This window comes from Podarcis tiliguerta (assembly GCF_965153285.1).
Source record: "Podarcis tiliguerta genome assembly, chromosome: 2".
Classification (NCBI taxonomy): domain Eukaryota; kingdom Metazoa; phylum Chordata; class Lepidosauria; order Squamata; family Lacertidae; genus Podarcis; species Podarcis tiliguerta.
This window is the reverse complement of record NC_139535.1, coordinates 112,138,751-112,156,243: the sequence shown is the minus strand read 5'-3', so window position 1 is coordinate 112,156,243 and position 17,493 is coordinate 112,138,751. Positions and strand designations below refer to the sequence as shown.

The 17,493-nt window shown below is 45.1% G+C and overlaps 2 protein-coding genes across 3 annotated transcripts in view; one reads left to right on the top strand and one right to left on the bottom strand.

The window, feature by feature from the left end:
• The window catches only part of CSAD (cysteine sulfinic acid decarboxylase), a 742,174-nt gene that overhangs the window by 281,225 nt on the left and 443,456 nt on the right, over window positions 1–17,493 (top strand). The window lies entirely within an intron of this gene.
• The window catches only part of ESPL1 (extra spindle pole bodies like 1, separase), a 43,732-nt gene that overhangs the window by 23,259 nt on the left and 2,980 nt on the right, over window positions 1–17,493 (bottom strand). For both annotated transcript variants that reach the window (XM_083427179.1, XM_083427180.1), the window contains exons 3-12: window positions 16,121–17,236; window positions 15,176–15,280; window positions 13,188–13,308; window positions 10,794–10,930; window positions 9,366–9,553; window positions 6,268–6,510; window positions 4,726–4,870; window positions 3,763–3,925; window positions 2,988–3,130; window positions 1,583–1,717 (exon numbers count right to left, since the gene is read on the bottom strand). In XM_083427179.1, coding sequence (XP_083283305.1) covers window positions 1,583–1,717; window positions 2,988–3,130; window positions 3,763–3,925; window positions 4,726–4,870; window positions 6,268–6,510; window positions 9,366–9,553; window positions 10,794–10,930; window positions 13,188–13,308; window positions 15,176–15,280; window positions 16,121–17,236 — 2,496 coding nt within the window. The remainder of the gene's footprint in view (window positions 1–1,582; window positions 1,718–2,987; window positions 3,131–3,762; window positions 3,926–4,725; window positions 4,871–6,267; window positions 6,511–9,365; window positions 9,554–10,793; window positions 10,931–13,187; window positions 13,309–15,175; window positions 15,281–16,120; window positions 17,237–17,493) is intronic.

The window sequence follows — 17,493 nt, the reverse complement described above, 5'->3', positions numbered from 1 at the left end:
GTTGTCCGCTAGAGTTGAAATAACAAGAGTTCAGCCAGCATTTGTCCCGTTTATCAGCAGCTGACCTTAACAGCAGGAAGTAATGAGAAAGCCATCAAGAAATCAGGTCTATGGGGCCTCCAACAGGAATAAGCTTGTTTCCAGATTGTCAACTTCATGGCTCATACAGTGGTTGTGGTTGTTTTAGTCGTCTTAGTTGTGTTCGACTCTCCGTGACCCCATGAACCAGAACATGCCTTGGAAACTCACTTTCTTCTCAAAGCTTCTCCTTTTTTATGTCCATGGAGTTTTCTTGGCAAAATACTGGAGTGGATTGCCAGTTCCTTCTCCAGGTGGATCACATTTAGTCTAAACTCTCAGCTATGACCTGTCTGTCTTGGGTGGCCCTGCACGGAATAGCTCATAGCATCTTGGACTTATTCAAGCCCCTTCACCACAACAAGGCAGTGATCCATGAAGGGGCATACAGTGGTACAGTTGCTTAATTGTCTCATTTGCCCTCACTGAGGTTTATTTTGGCTACTTGCTTTCAGGCCCAAGTCAGACTGCTAATTTTGAACTAAGGCCTCAGGCAGTTATCATTCTCTACTCAGCCACTGGGAGGCAAGATTGAACTGAGCCCCAACAGCAGAAGTCGGAATAATTCCCACTGCCAGAGTTGTCAGATGGCCTCCTGAGGGAGGTCTGCCCATCTCTGCCACTGTTGGCTTTCCATCATGTATCAAAAGCATGACTCTTTGGCAGTGCAGTGGGAAGAAGGACCCCGCAGAGCAATTTCCTATTCAGACATCTCCAACCCTGAGGGCCCCAGCAGCATTTTTCTTTCTTTGTTGATGCTTTGAGTTAAAGTGAATTGTTAGTACATCTGGTGATCCTTTTTAGGAGGTGGAAAGGCAAAGCATGGCTACATCAAAGCTGTACGGTGGTACCTTGGTAGTTGAACGGCTTGGCTCTCGAACAAATCGGCTCCCAAACGCCGCAAACCCAGAAGTGAGTGTTCTGGTTTGGGAACCTTTTTCGGAAGCCGAACATCCAACACGGCTTCTGATTAAGTGCAGGAAGCTCATGCAGCCAACCAGCAGCTGCGTCTTGGTTTTCGAACTGTTTGGGAGTCGAACGGACTCCTGGAATGGATTAAATTCGAGAACCAAGGTACTATTGTATTGAGGAAGCATATTCAACCCTCGCATTTCCCAGATTGGCAGCCAGTAGGGCCCCGGGCCGTAGAAAGCTCCATTCTCATTGGTAGAGCAACTTTAAAGCTCCAAGTTCAACACCCAACATCACTAGTTAGAGAGTTTCAGGTGGGAGGGCTGGGAGAAAGACCTCCAACAGCTGCTGCCAACTGTGCTGGGGTAGATGGAACAGAAAGCCTCCCAGCAATAAGGTGACCATTTTTTAAAAGGGCATTTGTAACAGTGATACGTATGTAGGGCACAAACCTAGCAAGCTGGCTTAGGCAGAATCGGATCTGTGGTCCAGTACTGTCCACACTGACTGGCAAAGGTTCTCCAGGATTTCAGAGAGGGATCTTTCCAGGAGATGCCAGGGACTTTTGCAACTCACTACTCTTCATGCTCACCTCAGCGTAACTGGGACATTCCAGATGGAGAAGTAGCTTGGAAATTTGGCACAAGGCATTGGTCTTCCCCACAGAGTCTTCAAGCGCCCCGGACAGAGCTGTGATGAGGAAATAACTCTCTATGGCCTGCAATGGCTGCATAATAAAAAAGGAAATAAATCTATTTAAATATGTGCAGGGTGGTGGGGACCTAATCCAGTACAGTCGGGGATGGTCAGTTTTGCTATTCAAGGGAGCTCTGCTCACAAGGACTCGAGCTCTGTAATAAAAGTTGCCATGACCTAACAGGAAAGCCTTCCTGGGTGTAGAGGAGATCTGCTCAGATGGCATTCAGATACAAAATCTGATTCTAATCAATCCACTCTTCCTTCCCAGTCAAGGGGCAGAGTAGCATTGCTCCATGACCTTTTCCAGAATGTGGAAAGCAGTCAAGTTCATAGAATAACACATCTGGAGACTTGTTATAACTTCTTTCCTTTACAAAATGAAATTGAGCAAAAGGCCGCACCTTTAACACTTTCATTAAATGTTTATAGGTCCATATACAGCCAGACATTGCTGCCAGTTCTGGTCCTCACCGTGGCAGAACTGGTCATTTGGGTGGAACCACCCTTTTCAGTTCGAGGGAAGCATTATTATTTTATTCCTTGCATTTACATACAGTGGTACCTCGGGTTACAGATGCTTCAGGCTACAGACTCTGCTAACCCAGAAATAGTACTTCGGGTTAAGATCTTTGCTTCAGGTTGAGAACAGAAATCGTGCTCCGGTGGCAAGAAGGCAGCAGGAGGCTCCATTAGCTAAAGTGGTGTTTCAGGTTAAGTACGGACCACCAGAACAAATTAAGTTCTTAACCCGAGGTACCACTGTACACCACTCTTTTCCTCCTAGGAGCTCAAGGTGACATACATGGCTCTCCCCTCCCAATTTTATCCATATAGCATCCCTGTGAGGTAGGTTAGGCTGAGAGATGGCGACTGGTCCATGGTCACCCGCTGACTAGACAGGCCACTGGTGTGATCCAGCAGGACTCTTCTTAGGTTCACCAAGAAGCACTAAATATTGCAAGCTCGTTGTAAGAGCTTGTGAGCCACTCTTAGATTCTCGTGCTGTCTCTGCTCCCAGTTCTCGAATCAGAAAGCAAGGCACCTCAGACTGGCAGGGGTGGAGAGGGAGAAGGGCATAATGGGACTCCTACAGGGAGTGGGAGGTGCTGTTCTCAGGTGCAGCCATCATGCTGCTGCCCCAGGGCTTTTCACAATCAGCCTAAAAGAGAGACAATACAGTGCTTGCATGAGAGCAGGGAAGTGGGGGAAAAAGAGGGAGAGGCCTTTCAGGAAGCTGAAGGAGAACAAAACCCCAGTTATATAGACTTCTTGCCCAAGCAAACTGCCTGGCTCATTACCTTTCCCATCATTCTGTACAAAGCTGCCATGATGTGTAAGGATGCTGCTGTCTGTTCAACGTTACGTACAGCTGGGATCTTGCCCTTGCAGGAAAGGAGCTGCTTCCACAAGGCAAGGGCATCGTCCAAACACTTTGATTGCACTGAAAAAGAGATTTAGAGTGTTGGGTGGGGTCAAGAGACTGCAGAGCCAATCACCACCTCGTAGGGAGAGTCAAAACACAGTTCTTTGTGCAGTAACTAGAAACTCAAGTGCATCTCATATCAAGGCTTCTCCTCTGCCCACCTGGAGCTGCTGCACCGTTGGGGTTAATAAGCAAGGGTCACATTTCACATGTCCCTTTCTGAGCAATGAAAATTTAAGGTTGCTTTTTGATGGGTCAGAAATACCTATGGTGCCTTTTATAATCCAGTTGGAAATCAACAAACTAGCAAGCTTGGTTAGAGAACATCCACACTCTTATTTCCATTTTCTACCTGATTATCAGCTGATAAATTCACTAGCATGATCGAGCAATACCGCTTACAGAATTGCACCCACCTGTCAATCACCTCACATGGCAGCACTTAAGCTAACAGTTCTTAGCACCTAATGCTTGAATCAGATCTTCGCACCCAACATCATATGACATCAGGTGACTGGCAGGTGGGCATGGTTTGCCCGAAATGGTGTTGTGGGCCAAATTTAGCAGCCCGACAGGATGAAAGTTCCCTACACCTGCTTCAAATGTATGTGTGTCTCGCCCCACCCTCCCCGACTAACCAAGTTCCTTACCAGAATCCACAGACAGGTTAAATGCAATGCCAAGATACAGGAACTTGTCATCCTGGGATTTATTCTCATAGTTAAGATCATTGGTCTCAAAGCCTTCAAGATCTTGTATGCCTTTCTGGCCCCTGGCATGGGCACTCCTGGTCCTCTGCTCTTGCCTGATGCTCTGCATTTGAAAAAGCAACATGGATAAAGCTTGGTATGGAAGTGAGAGGACATACTGTCTGTCCCCAGCGGCATAAAATCTCCATCCCTTGTGGAGCAGCTGAGGGCATAACAAACAAAGCCACTACAGTGGTTTCACTGAGCCCAAACCTCATGATGCATCACAATAAGTGACACATCACACGATGCATCACAATTCTTCACAAAATGTTACTTCAGTTTAAAATAACCTCCATGCCACTGTAAAAGCCCTATCCTACTATACATTACAATTGTAGTGCAGGATACCCTGGAGATGCTGAAAAGCTTACAGCAAAAAAGGCAAGGAGTTCCTAAGCCAAAATATGTTCAATTCCCAACATCTCCACTTAAATAAGCATTGGTGTCTTATGGATGTTTTGCTTGCTACACAGTCAAATACACTTTAACTAGGACTGTATGCAGCAACACGACAACAGAAGGAATGCAAAATCAAATACAATTTTGTTTTCCTTGACCCTCATCTGAGATTTTAAGAAGATGGGGGAGGTGTCTAGACATTTTGATTAAAGAAAGCAAACAATGGGGAAATGCCTGATGAGATCTGAGAAGCGAGAGGGGTGGGCTTAAGGTTTCTAGTCGTTAGGGATGAGGTTTCAGTGCTTGGAAATAAGGTAAACAGCAGATATACTTCTGCAGCAAGGAAGAAATAATCTGCATGGTTTTATACAGATTGTAGCATTTAACTTCTAAAACACAAAATATAAGCAGCTCTGAATTTAGTCGGCAGAGCTCTGTGCTGCTTTGCTTACTGCCACATACCTCACGCATTTTGTCCTCAATCGTGCAGATGTAAAGCCAGAGTAAGGCTTGGGCCTTATCGTCCTGGAGCTGCTCCTCATTCTGGGGAGTCTTTGGCACAGAATCCAACAGCCACAGGGCTTCATGAACAGAGTCCAGGGCAGAGCTACAGAGGAGGGGACAGCGTTTAACCAATGGTGTCTCCCATTCATCAACCATGGAGGCTCTTCTGGACAAATTCTGGGGCATCTTAGCACACAAATTATTAAATTTAGATCCCACTCTTCCCCACAAAGGGGCCTGGGGCAGCAAGCTACAAGGGCTAAACTTTCTTAAAAACAATTTCAGTACAGATGCAGACTGGGAAAGAATTCGACTTAAAAGGCTTGCTGAAGGAGCAAGGGCTTCAGAGAGTGCTAAAATCAGAGATGGTGCCTGTCTGATATTCAAGGAGAAGGAATTCCAAAGGGTAGGTGCCACAACACTAAAGTTCTGATTTCCACAGTGTATGGAATGGGCCTCATAATAAGATGGTACCTGCCGGAGGCCCTCACCTGCAAAGAGCAGCAATCAGTTGGGTATATAAGGGGTGAGACAATATTTCTGGTATTTTGGTTCCAAGCTGTAGGTTTCATACACAAGAAACAGCACCTTGAACTTAACCTGGTGACTAATTGACAGCCAGTAGGGTGGAGGAACCTGTGGCTTCCAGATACTATTAGACTCCAATTCCCATCAGCCCAAGCCAGCCTTTACAATAGTTGGGGATGATGGGGGCTGAAGTCCAGTAACATTGTGGGGAGGGGAATCACAGGTTTCCCCATCCCTGCTCTGACCCATAAGAGTGGTGAGGTGTGCGTGTTGAATTGCAGCTATGGGATCAGAGGATAGTGAACTGCTGCTGAGAAAGGAAATTGAGAAGCAGGGGGTTGGACTCTGCACCATTTGTTAAATGCAATTTGTATGCGACACGCTTGTATTTATGACTTGTGAACAGGAGAATAAAGAACATGGAGAATTATAAACACAAGGTCTCCTAGGTTGGGCACATTCATGAGAAGCTACTCTTTTTGCTTTGCAATATAAAAGCAAAAATAAGTCAGCAATATTTAAAGGATGGAGGGCCAGAGCAAAGGCCAGAGCAGAATGCCCTGATACTGTGCTGCAAAAAAGTAAATTATATCCGTAGAACATAGATGCCTCTCTAGCATAAGGTTTCTTAATTTGCACATCTTTCTTGAGTTGTGTTGAGTTCTTTCTTGAGTTGTGGCGGAACCCCAAACACTTTTCAGCAAAGGGTGGGGATGGAGGATTAGAGATTAGCTGCTCCTGACTTAGAGGAAGGATGAGAAATTGGACAGAGAAAAGGAAAATAAGAGTTTATAGGAAGCAGGTGGAAGGGCCACAATACAAGGAACAAGCTCCTCCTTCTATTTCTAAAGTTGAATTTGCCATGCAGATGAATCTTATCCATCGCCACTTTCTTCTCCAAGGGGCACACACCTCAGCTAGGACCCTGAGCACTGATCACAATAGAAGCTCCAGAGAACACTGGCCACTCACCATTCTGTCTGTTCACTGTAGTCATGGTAACACAGAACCTGTGCCAGTTCCACCAGAACCACAGCCCGCTCGTGAACCCAACCGCTGCCTTCTGAACATATGTCCAGCAGATCGCAGATCACGTTGAAGCGCTCCTGGCCAGTGTCTACCCGAACAGTCTTGTAAGCCTTCAGCTCCTCCAACAATACTTTCATGAGGACCTCCGTATCCAAGCTGTACCCCTCCAGGCCCTCCTTTAGAGTCCTGTGATGAACATGCAGGCAAAACAAGAAGGAACAATTACAAGAGACCCAAAGTAGGGCAACTCCAGATTACACGGTTACAATAACACAGTGTGCCTTTTATTCTCATCTTGCCAGACGTCTCCAGGGCCAGCTGCACCATCAGGCAGAGTGATCCGGCTGCCTCAGGCAGCAGAAATGGTGTTGAGGTGTTTGTGCCCAGAGGTCTGCCCCGCATTTCCTAAGCTAGCCTGTTGCCCTCAGGCTGCCCCATCACCTGTGTGTTCCCCCCACCACAGAAGTACATTAATTAATCTGTTTATTTCAGCATATTAGCATTAAGCAGTAAGCAACCAAACCACATAGAAAATGAATTTTATCCATCCTATGTAAATTGTGTGTTCTCCCTCTGCATTCGGCAGGTGTGGAGTTGCTAGAGCCAGTCTGTTGGCCACAGGTCCAAGGTCCCTTGGAAAGCAGCTCAAACAATGCTGCTGCAGTGGTATAGGCCCTATGTTGTCTGCCATTAAAACTTTTCAGAGTAGGTGTACTGCTGCCAGAATGAAGCTCTTTGTTATTTTAAAGAAACTTTAATTTTTAAAATAAAGACAAAATAAAACGTTGAACATATTGATACAAAAGGGGGTGGGAAGAAAATTTAGAATGGTTAAGAGGGGCAGAAAAGGGAAAATAATAGCCTACATTAATTTGTGTGGTGCATCTTTTTTCATCACAATCCCCAAGGCATGGAGAAATCACTTTATCCTAATCTTCTAAAATATTTCACTCCTCAAACTTCCCTGGAACATTGAGAGTAAATGTTCTGTCTCTGTTGTATTGATGTACAGTGTATCAAAAGTTTAGAGCAAATAGTACAAAAATGAACCGATTTAGATTCCTCCCTAGTCACTTTTATTTGGTGTGTGGTAAACACCAGTGTTTATGCCTATTGCCAGGACAGTCTGGCTCTGTGCATGGAATAGGGAGATACCACGTTGTCTTTCATGCATCAAAATGTATTGTGTTGGCCCTGGACACAACTGGGATCTCACAAGCAGCAAAGAAACAGTATTAGGCATCCTGTTGTTTGTCCCAGCATCATCCAGCATCAGTTTCTAATTGCGGACCTGTTCCCCATGAACTTACCCAATTGATTTTAAGCTGGTGGCAAAGCTGTACATAAAAGACCAGCCTCAAGACGCTAGCAAAGTTGGGAAGTTGGTTAACTTGTCTGTATTGAAATGAAAACCCTATTTACAAGCACCTCCAAATATGTGGTCTGCATGCAATATTAAGTGGGATTGTGACTACATCTGTCACACCATACATCATAATGTGCACGAACCCAGTGTTGGGACCCCATATATGGGCCCAACATTTTACACCAATTTTGAGTGGCAATTACTGCACAGGTTAGGCCTATACATGCTGGATTCTACTGCTGCCACCCATGCGAAGTTTTGCGTGGAACTCTGCGGCAGTGACGTTCCTTCTGCTACCAATAGGAGTCCTTACATTTGGAGGTTTCCATGAACAGCATGACAGGTTTGATGGATTCTGTTATATACCCCGTGGAACATTTTATGGAAACCCCACAAAGGTCAGAAAACAGCAGGCTGAGCATTCCCACTTTATCCGATGTCAGTAACAAAGCATTCTTTTGTTTGTCCTATAGCAGAGATTACAGGAATTTCTATTATAGGAAATGATGTATTTTAGAGAAATATGATATTCAAGGCAGTAGATATACGGATTTGAAACATCACAGAAGGAAGGATGGGAAGTCAAAATGCTACAGGAATACTGTATGGAAACTGAATTGAAATTTTTAAACTGTATAAAAATCAATTAAAAATTATGACCAAAATAAATAAAAAAAAGGAATTCCACGAGCCGTCGTTTTTCTGGGTCTATTTTGGACTGCAAGTGCCTTCAAGTACAGTCCTGTCATAGCTGTTCTGGCAAGCACCATGTGCTTAGATGATTATATACATTTAATATACACAGATTTATTGCTTAATAGAGTGTTGACTGTTGCTTAAGGGAGGACTTAAGTGTCAATGGGTATACCAGCCTCATTTCCTATGTTCTTTCTTTAGTACTAGGATGTGACATGAGGTAAAACTCTCCAGTTCCTTCAGAACCAGCAGTGTCCCTTTTCCCAGCAAAGGAGATATAAGCTGGAACATCTTTATTCATGTGAGGGGTGGAGGGAAGATCCATGCCACAAAGAGCAGGAATTGTACTCCTCTTTTAGTAGTCTTATCTGCTGTGATTATCTTCAGAAGCACGAATAAAACAGAAATCAGATTTTAAACTGATGTATGTAAGTCAACGGACCGCGGGTGGCGCTGTGGATTAAACCATAGAGCCTAGGACTTGCTGATCAGAAGGGTGGCGGTTCGAATCCCCGCCACGGGGTGAGCTCCCGTTGCTCGGTCCCTGCTCCTGCCAACCTAGCAGTTTGAAAGCACGTCAAAGTGCAAGTAGATAAATAGGTACCGCTCTGGATGTTAAGGTAAACGGCGTTTCCGTGCGCTGCTCTGGTTCGCCAGAAGCGGCTTAGTCATGCTGGCCACATGACCCGGAAGCTGTATGCCGGCTTCCTCGGCCAATAAAGCAAGATGAGCGCCGCAACCCCAGAGTTGGTCACGACTGGACCTAATGGTCAGGGGTCCCTTTACCTTTACCTATGTAAGTCAACTTGAGCACTGTTTCAACAGTGAAAGGACAGGATGCATATTTCCCAAAAGCTACACATATGCAGCAAGACAAATACAAAAGTTTTCCCCCAAACTGCCAGTTTCAAGTTTTGACAGGGCAAACCTCAACCCCCCATTTTAAGAGTAATACCCAATCTCTTGGTTCCATTCTTACTTCAGTCTCAGGTCATCAGATTTGCTGGCATCAATTTTGACTTTGACCCAGGCGGAGATTGGCTCTGCCATCTGCTCTGTTATCCTGCTGCCCTGAACAGCCAGCCAGAGTACCACAGCCTGGAGAGCTTCCTCTAACAAGCCCAGTTTCCTGTAATTTTCCACTTGAAGCTTAAAGCAATTGTGTAGCTGTGAAGAGAAAGAAAAGCATTCAAGTGGCATGCAGTGGAGACTCATCTTCCTTCCTGAAGAGAAGGAAGTAAAGCCTTTCTGGTTCAGGTTCTCATTAGCTGGAGCAGTGTTTCCCAAACTTGGGTCTCCAGCTGTTTTTGGACTACAATTCCTATCACTACTGGTCTTGCTAGGGATGATGGGAGTTGTAGTCCAAAAACAGCTGGAGACCCAAGTTTGAGAAACAATGAGCTACAGCAAGAACTACTCAACTACAGCCTATGCCTTAAAACTGTCAAACTATGCCAACTAGCTTGATAATGTCTACTAACTGACCAACTCCCCAAGATGTCATGCTAAGACCTTTTCCCGCCCATCCAGTTGCCAAAAAATCCTGGCAACTCATTAAAGGTTATTGCACTTCTATTTGGCTCTTCTGTCAAAAAGCTCCTGGCTTTATTCATCGGTTATACGTGGTGATGAAGCCTCCTGCAGTGATTGGTTGAACTGCCTTGATGTCACAGATTGTCTGCTCTCAAACCTCTGGATGCCACTGCTAGAAAACCCAAGATGTGACTTGGGAGGGTGGGGGAGAGATAGGGAGGAGCAAAAGCCTACTGAAGGTGTAGGCAGAGGTGTAAGACAACAGTAGGCCCAAGACAGAAGGGTTGGAACATCGCGCGGTCCACAGAAAAGAGCTGAAAAACAGAGGAGGCAAGGAGGAGGGCTGCAATTAAACATTTTGAGTCAGCCAGCCAAATCAGTAGTTGCAGGCCTCTGAGTACCATTTGAACAGGTTGGACAATAGATTACCCTCCATATACTGTTGGACTCCCAACTCCCATCAGCCCCAGCCAGCACAGCCTGGAATGATGGGAACTGCACTACACAAAGTTTGGAGGATGCCATCATGTTGGCCACCCCCGAGTTAAGTCAAAGCAACAATCCTACACATTTTATAAGTAAGCTCCTTTGAGCTCAGATGACCTAGCTTTTCAAAGTAATTAAACACAGAGTTAAACTTTACGAGTGATTTGTCCGAGAACCTCCATCCCTCAATCCTGGGGATCTGAACCCAGGGCCAAGCTCATTATTATTCCCATCACATTATGCTAAATTGAACTTAAACAAAATGAGAGTCTATCCAGAGCTCAGGGAAATCAGCAACCTGCAGATGCATGTTCTGTAGATCACGGAATTTCACCCGTGTGTCTCCTCCATACCAGCTTAGCACACTACAAGCAACACTTTTCATTACCTTTTCTGTAGGCAAATCTGAACAAGTGACAATCTCCTCCTTCACCAAGCGTCTGCAGAAAAGCTCCACGAAAGAGTTAGACTCTGCATACATCTTATGACAGTATAAGTTATATGCCAGCCGTGATATACAGTATGCTGTTAGAAGAAGAAAACCAATCTTAAAAGCCGCCTTCAATAACAAATAATAATAACAACAATAATAATAATTTTTATTTATACCCCACCCTCCCCAGCCAAGGCCGAGCTCAGGGCAGCTAAGAAGCAATAATCAAAACAAGTTGAATGAATACAACTTAAAAACAAGATTAAAATACAACATTAAAATATTGAAAGATTAAAATATTAAAATGCAGCCTCATCACAGGAGAAAGGAAAAAGAAAAAAGAAAGAGGGGGAGGGAATCAAATTGGCTCCAAGCCAAAGGCCAAGCGGAACAACTCTTGTCTTACAGGCCCTGTGGAAAAAAATCGGATCCTGCAGGGCCCTGGTCTCAGGAGACAGAGCGTTCCACCAGGCCGGAGCCAGTGTTGAGAAGGCCCTGGCTCTGGTTGAGGCTAATCTAACTTCCTTAGGGCCCGGGACCACTAGGGTGTTGCTATTTATGGACCTTGAGGTTCAACATGGAGCATACTGGGAGAGGCGGTCCCATAGGTACGAGGGTCCTAGGCTGTGGACCCTCAATGGGTATTAAAACCTACTTATGCCAGAAAACTACAAAACCGATTACTGATTCATCTCCTGAAGGAGAAATCCAATTGACCCAACTGATCCTGTATGGTCCAGGATACTTCCACTAGGAAGCTCCTTATAACAGTATTATTTACTGAGCCAGTGTGGTGTAGTGGTTAAGAGCGGTAGTCTTGCAATCTGGGGAACCGGGTTCGCGTCTCCGCTCCTCCACATGCAGCTGCTGGGTGACCTTGGGCCAGTCACACTTCTCTGAAGTCTCTCAGCCCCACTCACCTCACAGAATGTTTGTTGTGGGGGAGGAAGGGAAAGGAGAATGTTAGCCGCTTTGAGACTCCTTCAGGTAGCGGGATATCAAATCCAAACTCTTCTTTACACTGACTGGCAGCAGCTCTCTAGGATTTTCAGATTAGAGTCTCTCCCAGCCCTATCTAGAGATGCCAGGGATTGAGACTGGAATGCTTTACCCCTGAGCTACAGCTCTTCTCCTTAGTCCAAAACTTGCCCATTCAAACTTTGTTCTGAATAGGTAATGAGCTTAAAGAAGCCATAGTTGTTTACCATCATGATTTCGGGTTGCTGATCAAATTTTAACTAGCCAAGGGCAGAAGGACCATTATAGACAAAACTCTGCACAAAATCAAGACGCAGGTGAAGGTCTCTTCTTAAACAAGCTCTTTCTCAGAGTCAATAGAAACAGCGATTTGGTTTTTCCCTTTACACACCTTCAGCGGCTCATTACCCCTTTGTTAATCAGGATTGCGCACAACTCAGATGCTGAGATAGTTCTAGCAGAACTTCTTAACGCTCACACCTCTGGCGGGGGTTGAGGAGCCCCTTGCTTGTGCCTCAGGAGACAGAACCAAGAAAAGGGGCCCTTGGGATACATGGGGCGCTCAGTTACCAATCCCAAACCCATCTAGTTATCTCCCGCTTGGACTACTGCAATGCGCTCTACCTTTGAAGGTGACCTGGAAACTGCAATTAATCCAGAATGCAGCAGCTAGACTGGTGACTGAGAGTGGCCGCCGGGACCACATAACACCGGTTCTGAGAGATCTGCATTGGCTCCCAGTACGTTTCCGAGCACAATTCAAAGTGTTGGTGCTGATCTTTAAAGCCCTAAACGGCCTCGGTCCTGTATACCTGAAGGAGCGTCTCCACCCCCATCGTTCAGCCCGGACACTGAGATCCAGCGCCGAGGGCCTTCTGGCGGTTCCCTCATCGCAAGAAGTGAGGTTACAGGGAACCAGACAAAGGGCCTTCTTGGCAGTGGCGCCCCCCCTGTGGAACACCCTCCCATCAGACGTCCAGGAAATAAACTATCTGACTTTTAGAAGACATCTGAACTTCAGGGAAGTTTTTAATATTTAATGCTGCACTGTTTTTAACATATGATTGGGAGCCGCCCAGAGTGGCTGGGGAAACTCAGCCAGATGGGTGGGGTATAAATAATAAATTATTATTATCCATCAGAATTTTAGCAAGTGACCAAGTTCTCCAGCAAGTTCAGCTTGCCAAAGGCAATCTACCCACCCACACACCTATTGAAGAGAGAAAGGTGGACCTCAGAGACTGAGATGCCAAAAATGAAGAGTGCATTCTTCATTCTTATGGCCCCCAACTGATCTGTACACAGCTGCATCTGCCCCACCTTCAGACTCGGACAGCTGGAGAAAGACAGCTGTTCGTCTTGGAAACCAACCTGAGAAATCCAGGTACTCAGCCTGTTCTTTCTTGGGAAGTCCTACCAGCATATCCAACATCCAGGTGACAACCTTCTGAAGATACACCAGTAACTCTGGCAGTGCTGCAGATTCCGACCCCTGTGTGGAAATCCAAAAATTTTAGGAATTAAAACAGGAGGGGGAACTTCAAGACTCAAAGCAACAGGACACCACAGGGCATCTGCAACAGGTAGTACTTGATCAAGTTCAATGGTCAAAGTACCTAGGGTCAGTTAGGAAAACTATGCTGCACCTGATATGGTATGATTGAGGAATTGTGGGTGTGCTGCAGTCTCCTCCTCCTTTTTTTCTTTTTTTAAATAAAGTATTATTACTAGAAATATAATGATACAAGAATAGAAAAGAGCATAGAAAAGCATAAGAGGTTAAGAGAGTATGAAAGTGAAGAAAAAACTGCAAGAAAACACAGTTAAAAGTTTTACATTCCAAAATAATTAACTTCACTATTTCTCAAATACTTAATATATGCTTAATAAATGTATTGCTCCTCTGAACACTTTACAGACACTGCCTGCTTCATCGTCTTGATACGGTATGACATTCTCAGAGAAGCGTGAATTAAGTCTCTGTCCCCAAAATTCCTTATTTTCTTTTGATATAATTCACTAACCAAGGCTTCTTTAAACTCCTCCTGCATTTTCATCACTGTTAATTGTATTAATCCAAACTGCTAATCAATTTAGTTTCAATATATTATCTTTCCAGTACCTAGCAGGCAATATTCTTTTTAAGTATAGGGTGATTCTATAGTTCCCTGCAGCCATTGACACACCACAGTATTTTGCATATAAATTAATCTTAATTACTTTGTGGCCCAAGACTTCAGCCTTAATTTTGCATGCCTTCCAGCCACAAGTACTTGTGTCTATTTTATTCTTCCTGTGCATCAACTCATTATCTAAGCAATTTGGAACTTACACACATTTGTTTGCATGATTAGGATAAGCTAGCAATTTCTCATCATCTTTCAATGTGCCTGTCAATTAAATTTTGATTTGCAGATCTTTACAGAATCAAAAGTTCCTCATTCAAGGCATAAGACAGCCACATCACATCCTATTGGTTTTTTAACAAGATATGCTCACTTTGATGTGTGCATTCTTGGTAGGAGAAGAGGCTTGTGCCACACATTACACAGTCGAGGTATTATATTTCTGCCCTTCAGAGGTCAGCTTCCACGTTCACAGCTAAAAAGAAATCACACTTTTCTCTTATTTATGAACCATGGGCGTTCTGTTGATGTGAAAGGAACCATGTCAGTATCTTGTCTTTACAGTCGTGCCTCAGAATTCGAACAGAATCCGTTCCAGAAGTCCATTCGACTTCCAAAGCACGGCTTCTGATTGGCTGGTGAAAGCTCCTGCAGCCAATCGGAAGCTGTGGAAGCCCTGTTGGATGTTTCGCTTCTGAAAGAACGTTCGAAAACCGGAACACTCACTTCTGGTTTTTTATTGTTCGGGAGCTGGAACATTCGACTCCCAAGGTGTTCAGGAGCCGAGGTACTGTACAGGAGCTGTATAGGAATTGGGTAGGTGATAAAAGTGAGCTTTTCCTTGTTTGATCAAAGTTCCATTTAGCCCAGAACTGTCTTCTTCAGAGATGGGGAATCTGTGGCTCTCCAGATGTTGTTGGACTACAACTCCCATCAACCTTAGCCAGCATGGTCAATGCTCAGGAATGATGGGCGTTCCAGTCTAGCAGTGTTTGGAAGATCACAGGTTCTTCATCCCTGGTCTACTCTGACAAGGAGCAGCAATTCAACAAATCTCCAGGCAAATGTCTTTCACAGTCCTGCTACCAGACATTTGGACAGAAGACCAAAAGCTCCCCAACTAAGGCAGCAAACAACTTAAAGAGACTAAGACTTGTTTATCCTGCCCACGGAAGACAACCTCAGTCTTACTTCCACAAACTGAATGTTTTTGTCCATTCAAGACAGACTTACCTGCAGAGTCTGTAGAGTATCAGATACCAAAGTCGTGTATATCTGAAAGTAGTGGTACATTTGCTTCTTCAGAGTTTGCTGCTGTCTCATGTTCTCCGGCAGAACCTTATAGAAGACAAAGACAACAGAAAGTATTTGGAACAATTCCGGGTCAAACCTGTATAAGATTACTCACAAAACCTTTAATGCGTTGAAAGCCCTCCTAAAAATCCCATTAAAACAAAAACAGTAGCACTCTAGTGTCAGCAGAGGAACTGGCCTATTTTAATTTGAGACAGGAAAAATACAATTTGTTAATCTACCTACCACCATTGGCAGAGTTTACAAAGTCTTTTCACACTTCAATGTAAAATGCAATAGATGAGAACTTGGAAAACATATTTCTGAGATGTAACGCTAACATTTGCATTCTAAAAATCTGATTGTGCCCCCTCTTCTCTCACACACACAGCAACTATATAAAAGGCTGTACTGTGAAAATCAACTTTCTAGATCTCACAATAGCAGAGCAAAGGTATTTACGGTATCCTACCTACCCCCTCCCACCTCCTCTTGCCCACACAGGTTAAACCAGGGGTTGTCAACCTGGTCCCTACTAGTGGGGCGTTTCAGGATTCTAGGTGGGCGGTAGGGGGTTCTACGGCACAAGCTGAATCCTCCTTCCATCAAGCACTGGTGGGCGGTAAGGAAATTTTACCATCAAGAAAGATGCATTAGTGGGCGGTAGGTATGAAAAGGTTGACTACCCCTAGGCTAAACCAATGGAATAAGACATGTTTTGAAAGCCTTAAGTGTTCGTTGAACCACATTCGTTGAATCTCTGCATAGTCTGCACCTTCCCCTCCCCAAATCCAGGATAAAACCCTATTGTTTACATCTCAGCCATGCACTATTGCTCTCACAAAGACATCCAGGACAAGTATAGGCAGGGAAAGCTTTACTCACTAAACTCATCAGCTTCTGGAGTAATGTGACATAACTTTCCATGAAGGTAGAGATCCCCAGAATATCATGCAGGTTAAAGAGGCCCTGTTTGCTGTTCTTTGCAAGTCCAGAGAAAGGGGTTACGAGCAACTGGCAGCTTTCAGTCAGCACTCTAAGCAGGGGCTCTTGAGCATCTGGTGAGGAGTTTAGAGCCTGAGTAGCTTGGATGAAAAAGGGCTCAACTGAACCTTCAGTCTGCACCAACACTTTGTTCAGCTCAATTCCAGCAGAGAGTACGTCTAAAGCCACACTAAAGAAACAGCCCTCATTGTTGGACTTTCTCAAGTAGCCTCTGAATTGCTGAAGAACTTCATCACTCTCTTTGAAGCAGCCACTTTTGCAGAGGTAACGGCACCTCACCACAGTGAGCTCTAAGATGCAGAGACAGTCCTGGAAGGCCAAATGCGTATCCACACCCCTCTTTTCCAGAAGGGCAGCAACCAACTGCTGGAAGAACTCTGCACTAAGAAAATGGGCCTCTTCCTTTCCCAGAGGACCTCGCTGGGCCTCAAATACCACAGCTGCAATGGAGGCATGCCGGGCCACGTTGGAGATGAAGTACGGGGCCTCCTGAAGCGAGAGGTTGCCGGCATCGTTCTCCAGAAGCATCAAGAAGCGTACAGCTTGCAGATGGGTAGAGAGCACAGCCCTGAACTCTGCCGGAGTCTTGTCCAGTTTAGCCCTGCCGTCCGCACTCTTCCACAGCACGCCAAAGGTGCTTTTGGCAACAGCCGCATAGTCATCAGCAGGCACCTGGGGAGGCTGGTACTTCAAGAGTTCCCCATAGAGGAGATCAGCAAACCTTAGGGAAGAATCAAAGGAGCCCTGAGCAACCATACCCCTCAGCAAATGGAACAGCAACTTTTCCAAGTAGAGGGGAATATACTGGAGCCTTGCTGCAGTGTAGCCGCCATAGGCTGCCTCGGCTAGGGCCTGGAGACTTTCCAAGTGAGCAGGACAGTCCAAACCTTCACCAAGCCTGTGGATGCAAGCTCGTAGGATTCTATCACACACTGTGACCTGTTTGGAGGCTTGGCCTGGGCAGTCTGCATTTTTGGGTTCCCCCTCAAGGCATTCCTGAAATTGAGAGGAGACTTTTAATATCATTGTTAGAACATCTCACCATCTTTTAAGGTTTACTAAGCCCCTGCTGGAGGCAATGTAACTATGTGTACCAAGAATGGGGAACTCTGTGGCCCTCCAGATGTTTCTGAACTTCAACCACCATTAGTCCCAACCAGCATGGTCAGGGATGATGGGAGCTGGAGTCCCACAACAACATATGGATGGCCACAGGTTCTCCATCACTAATTTATACAAACAGAAAAGCATGC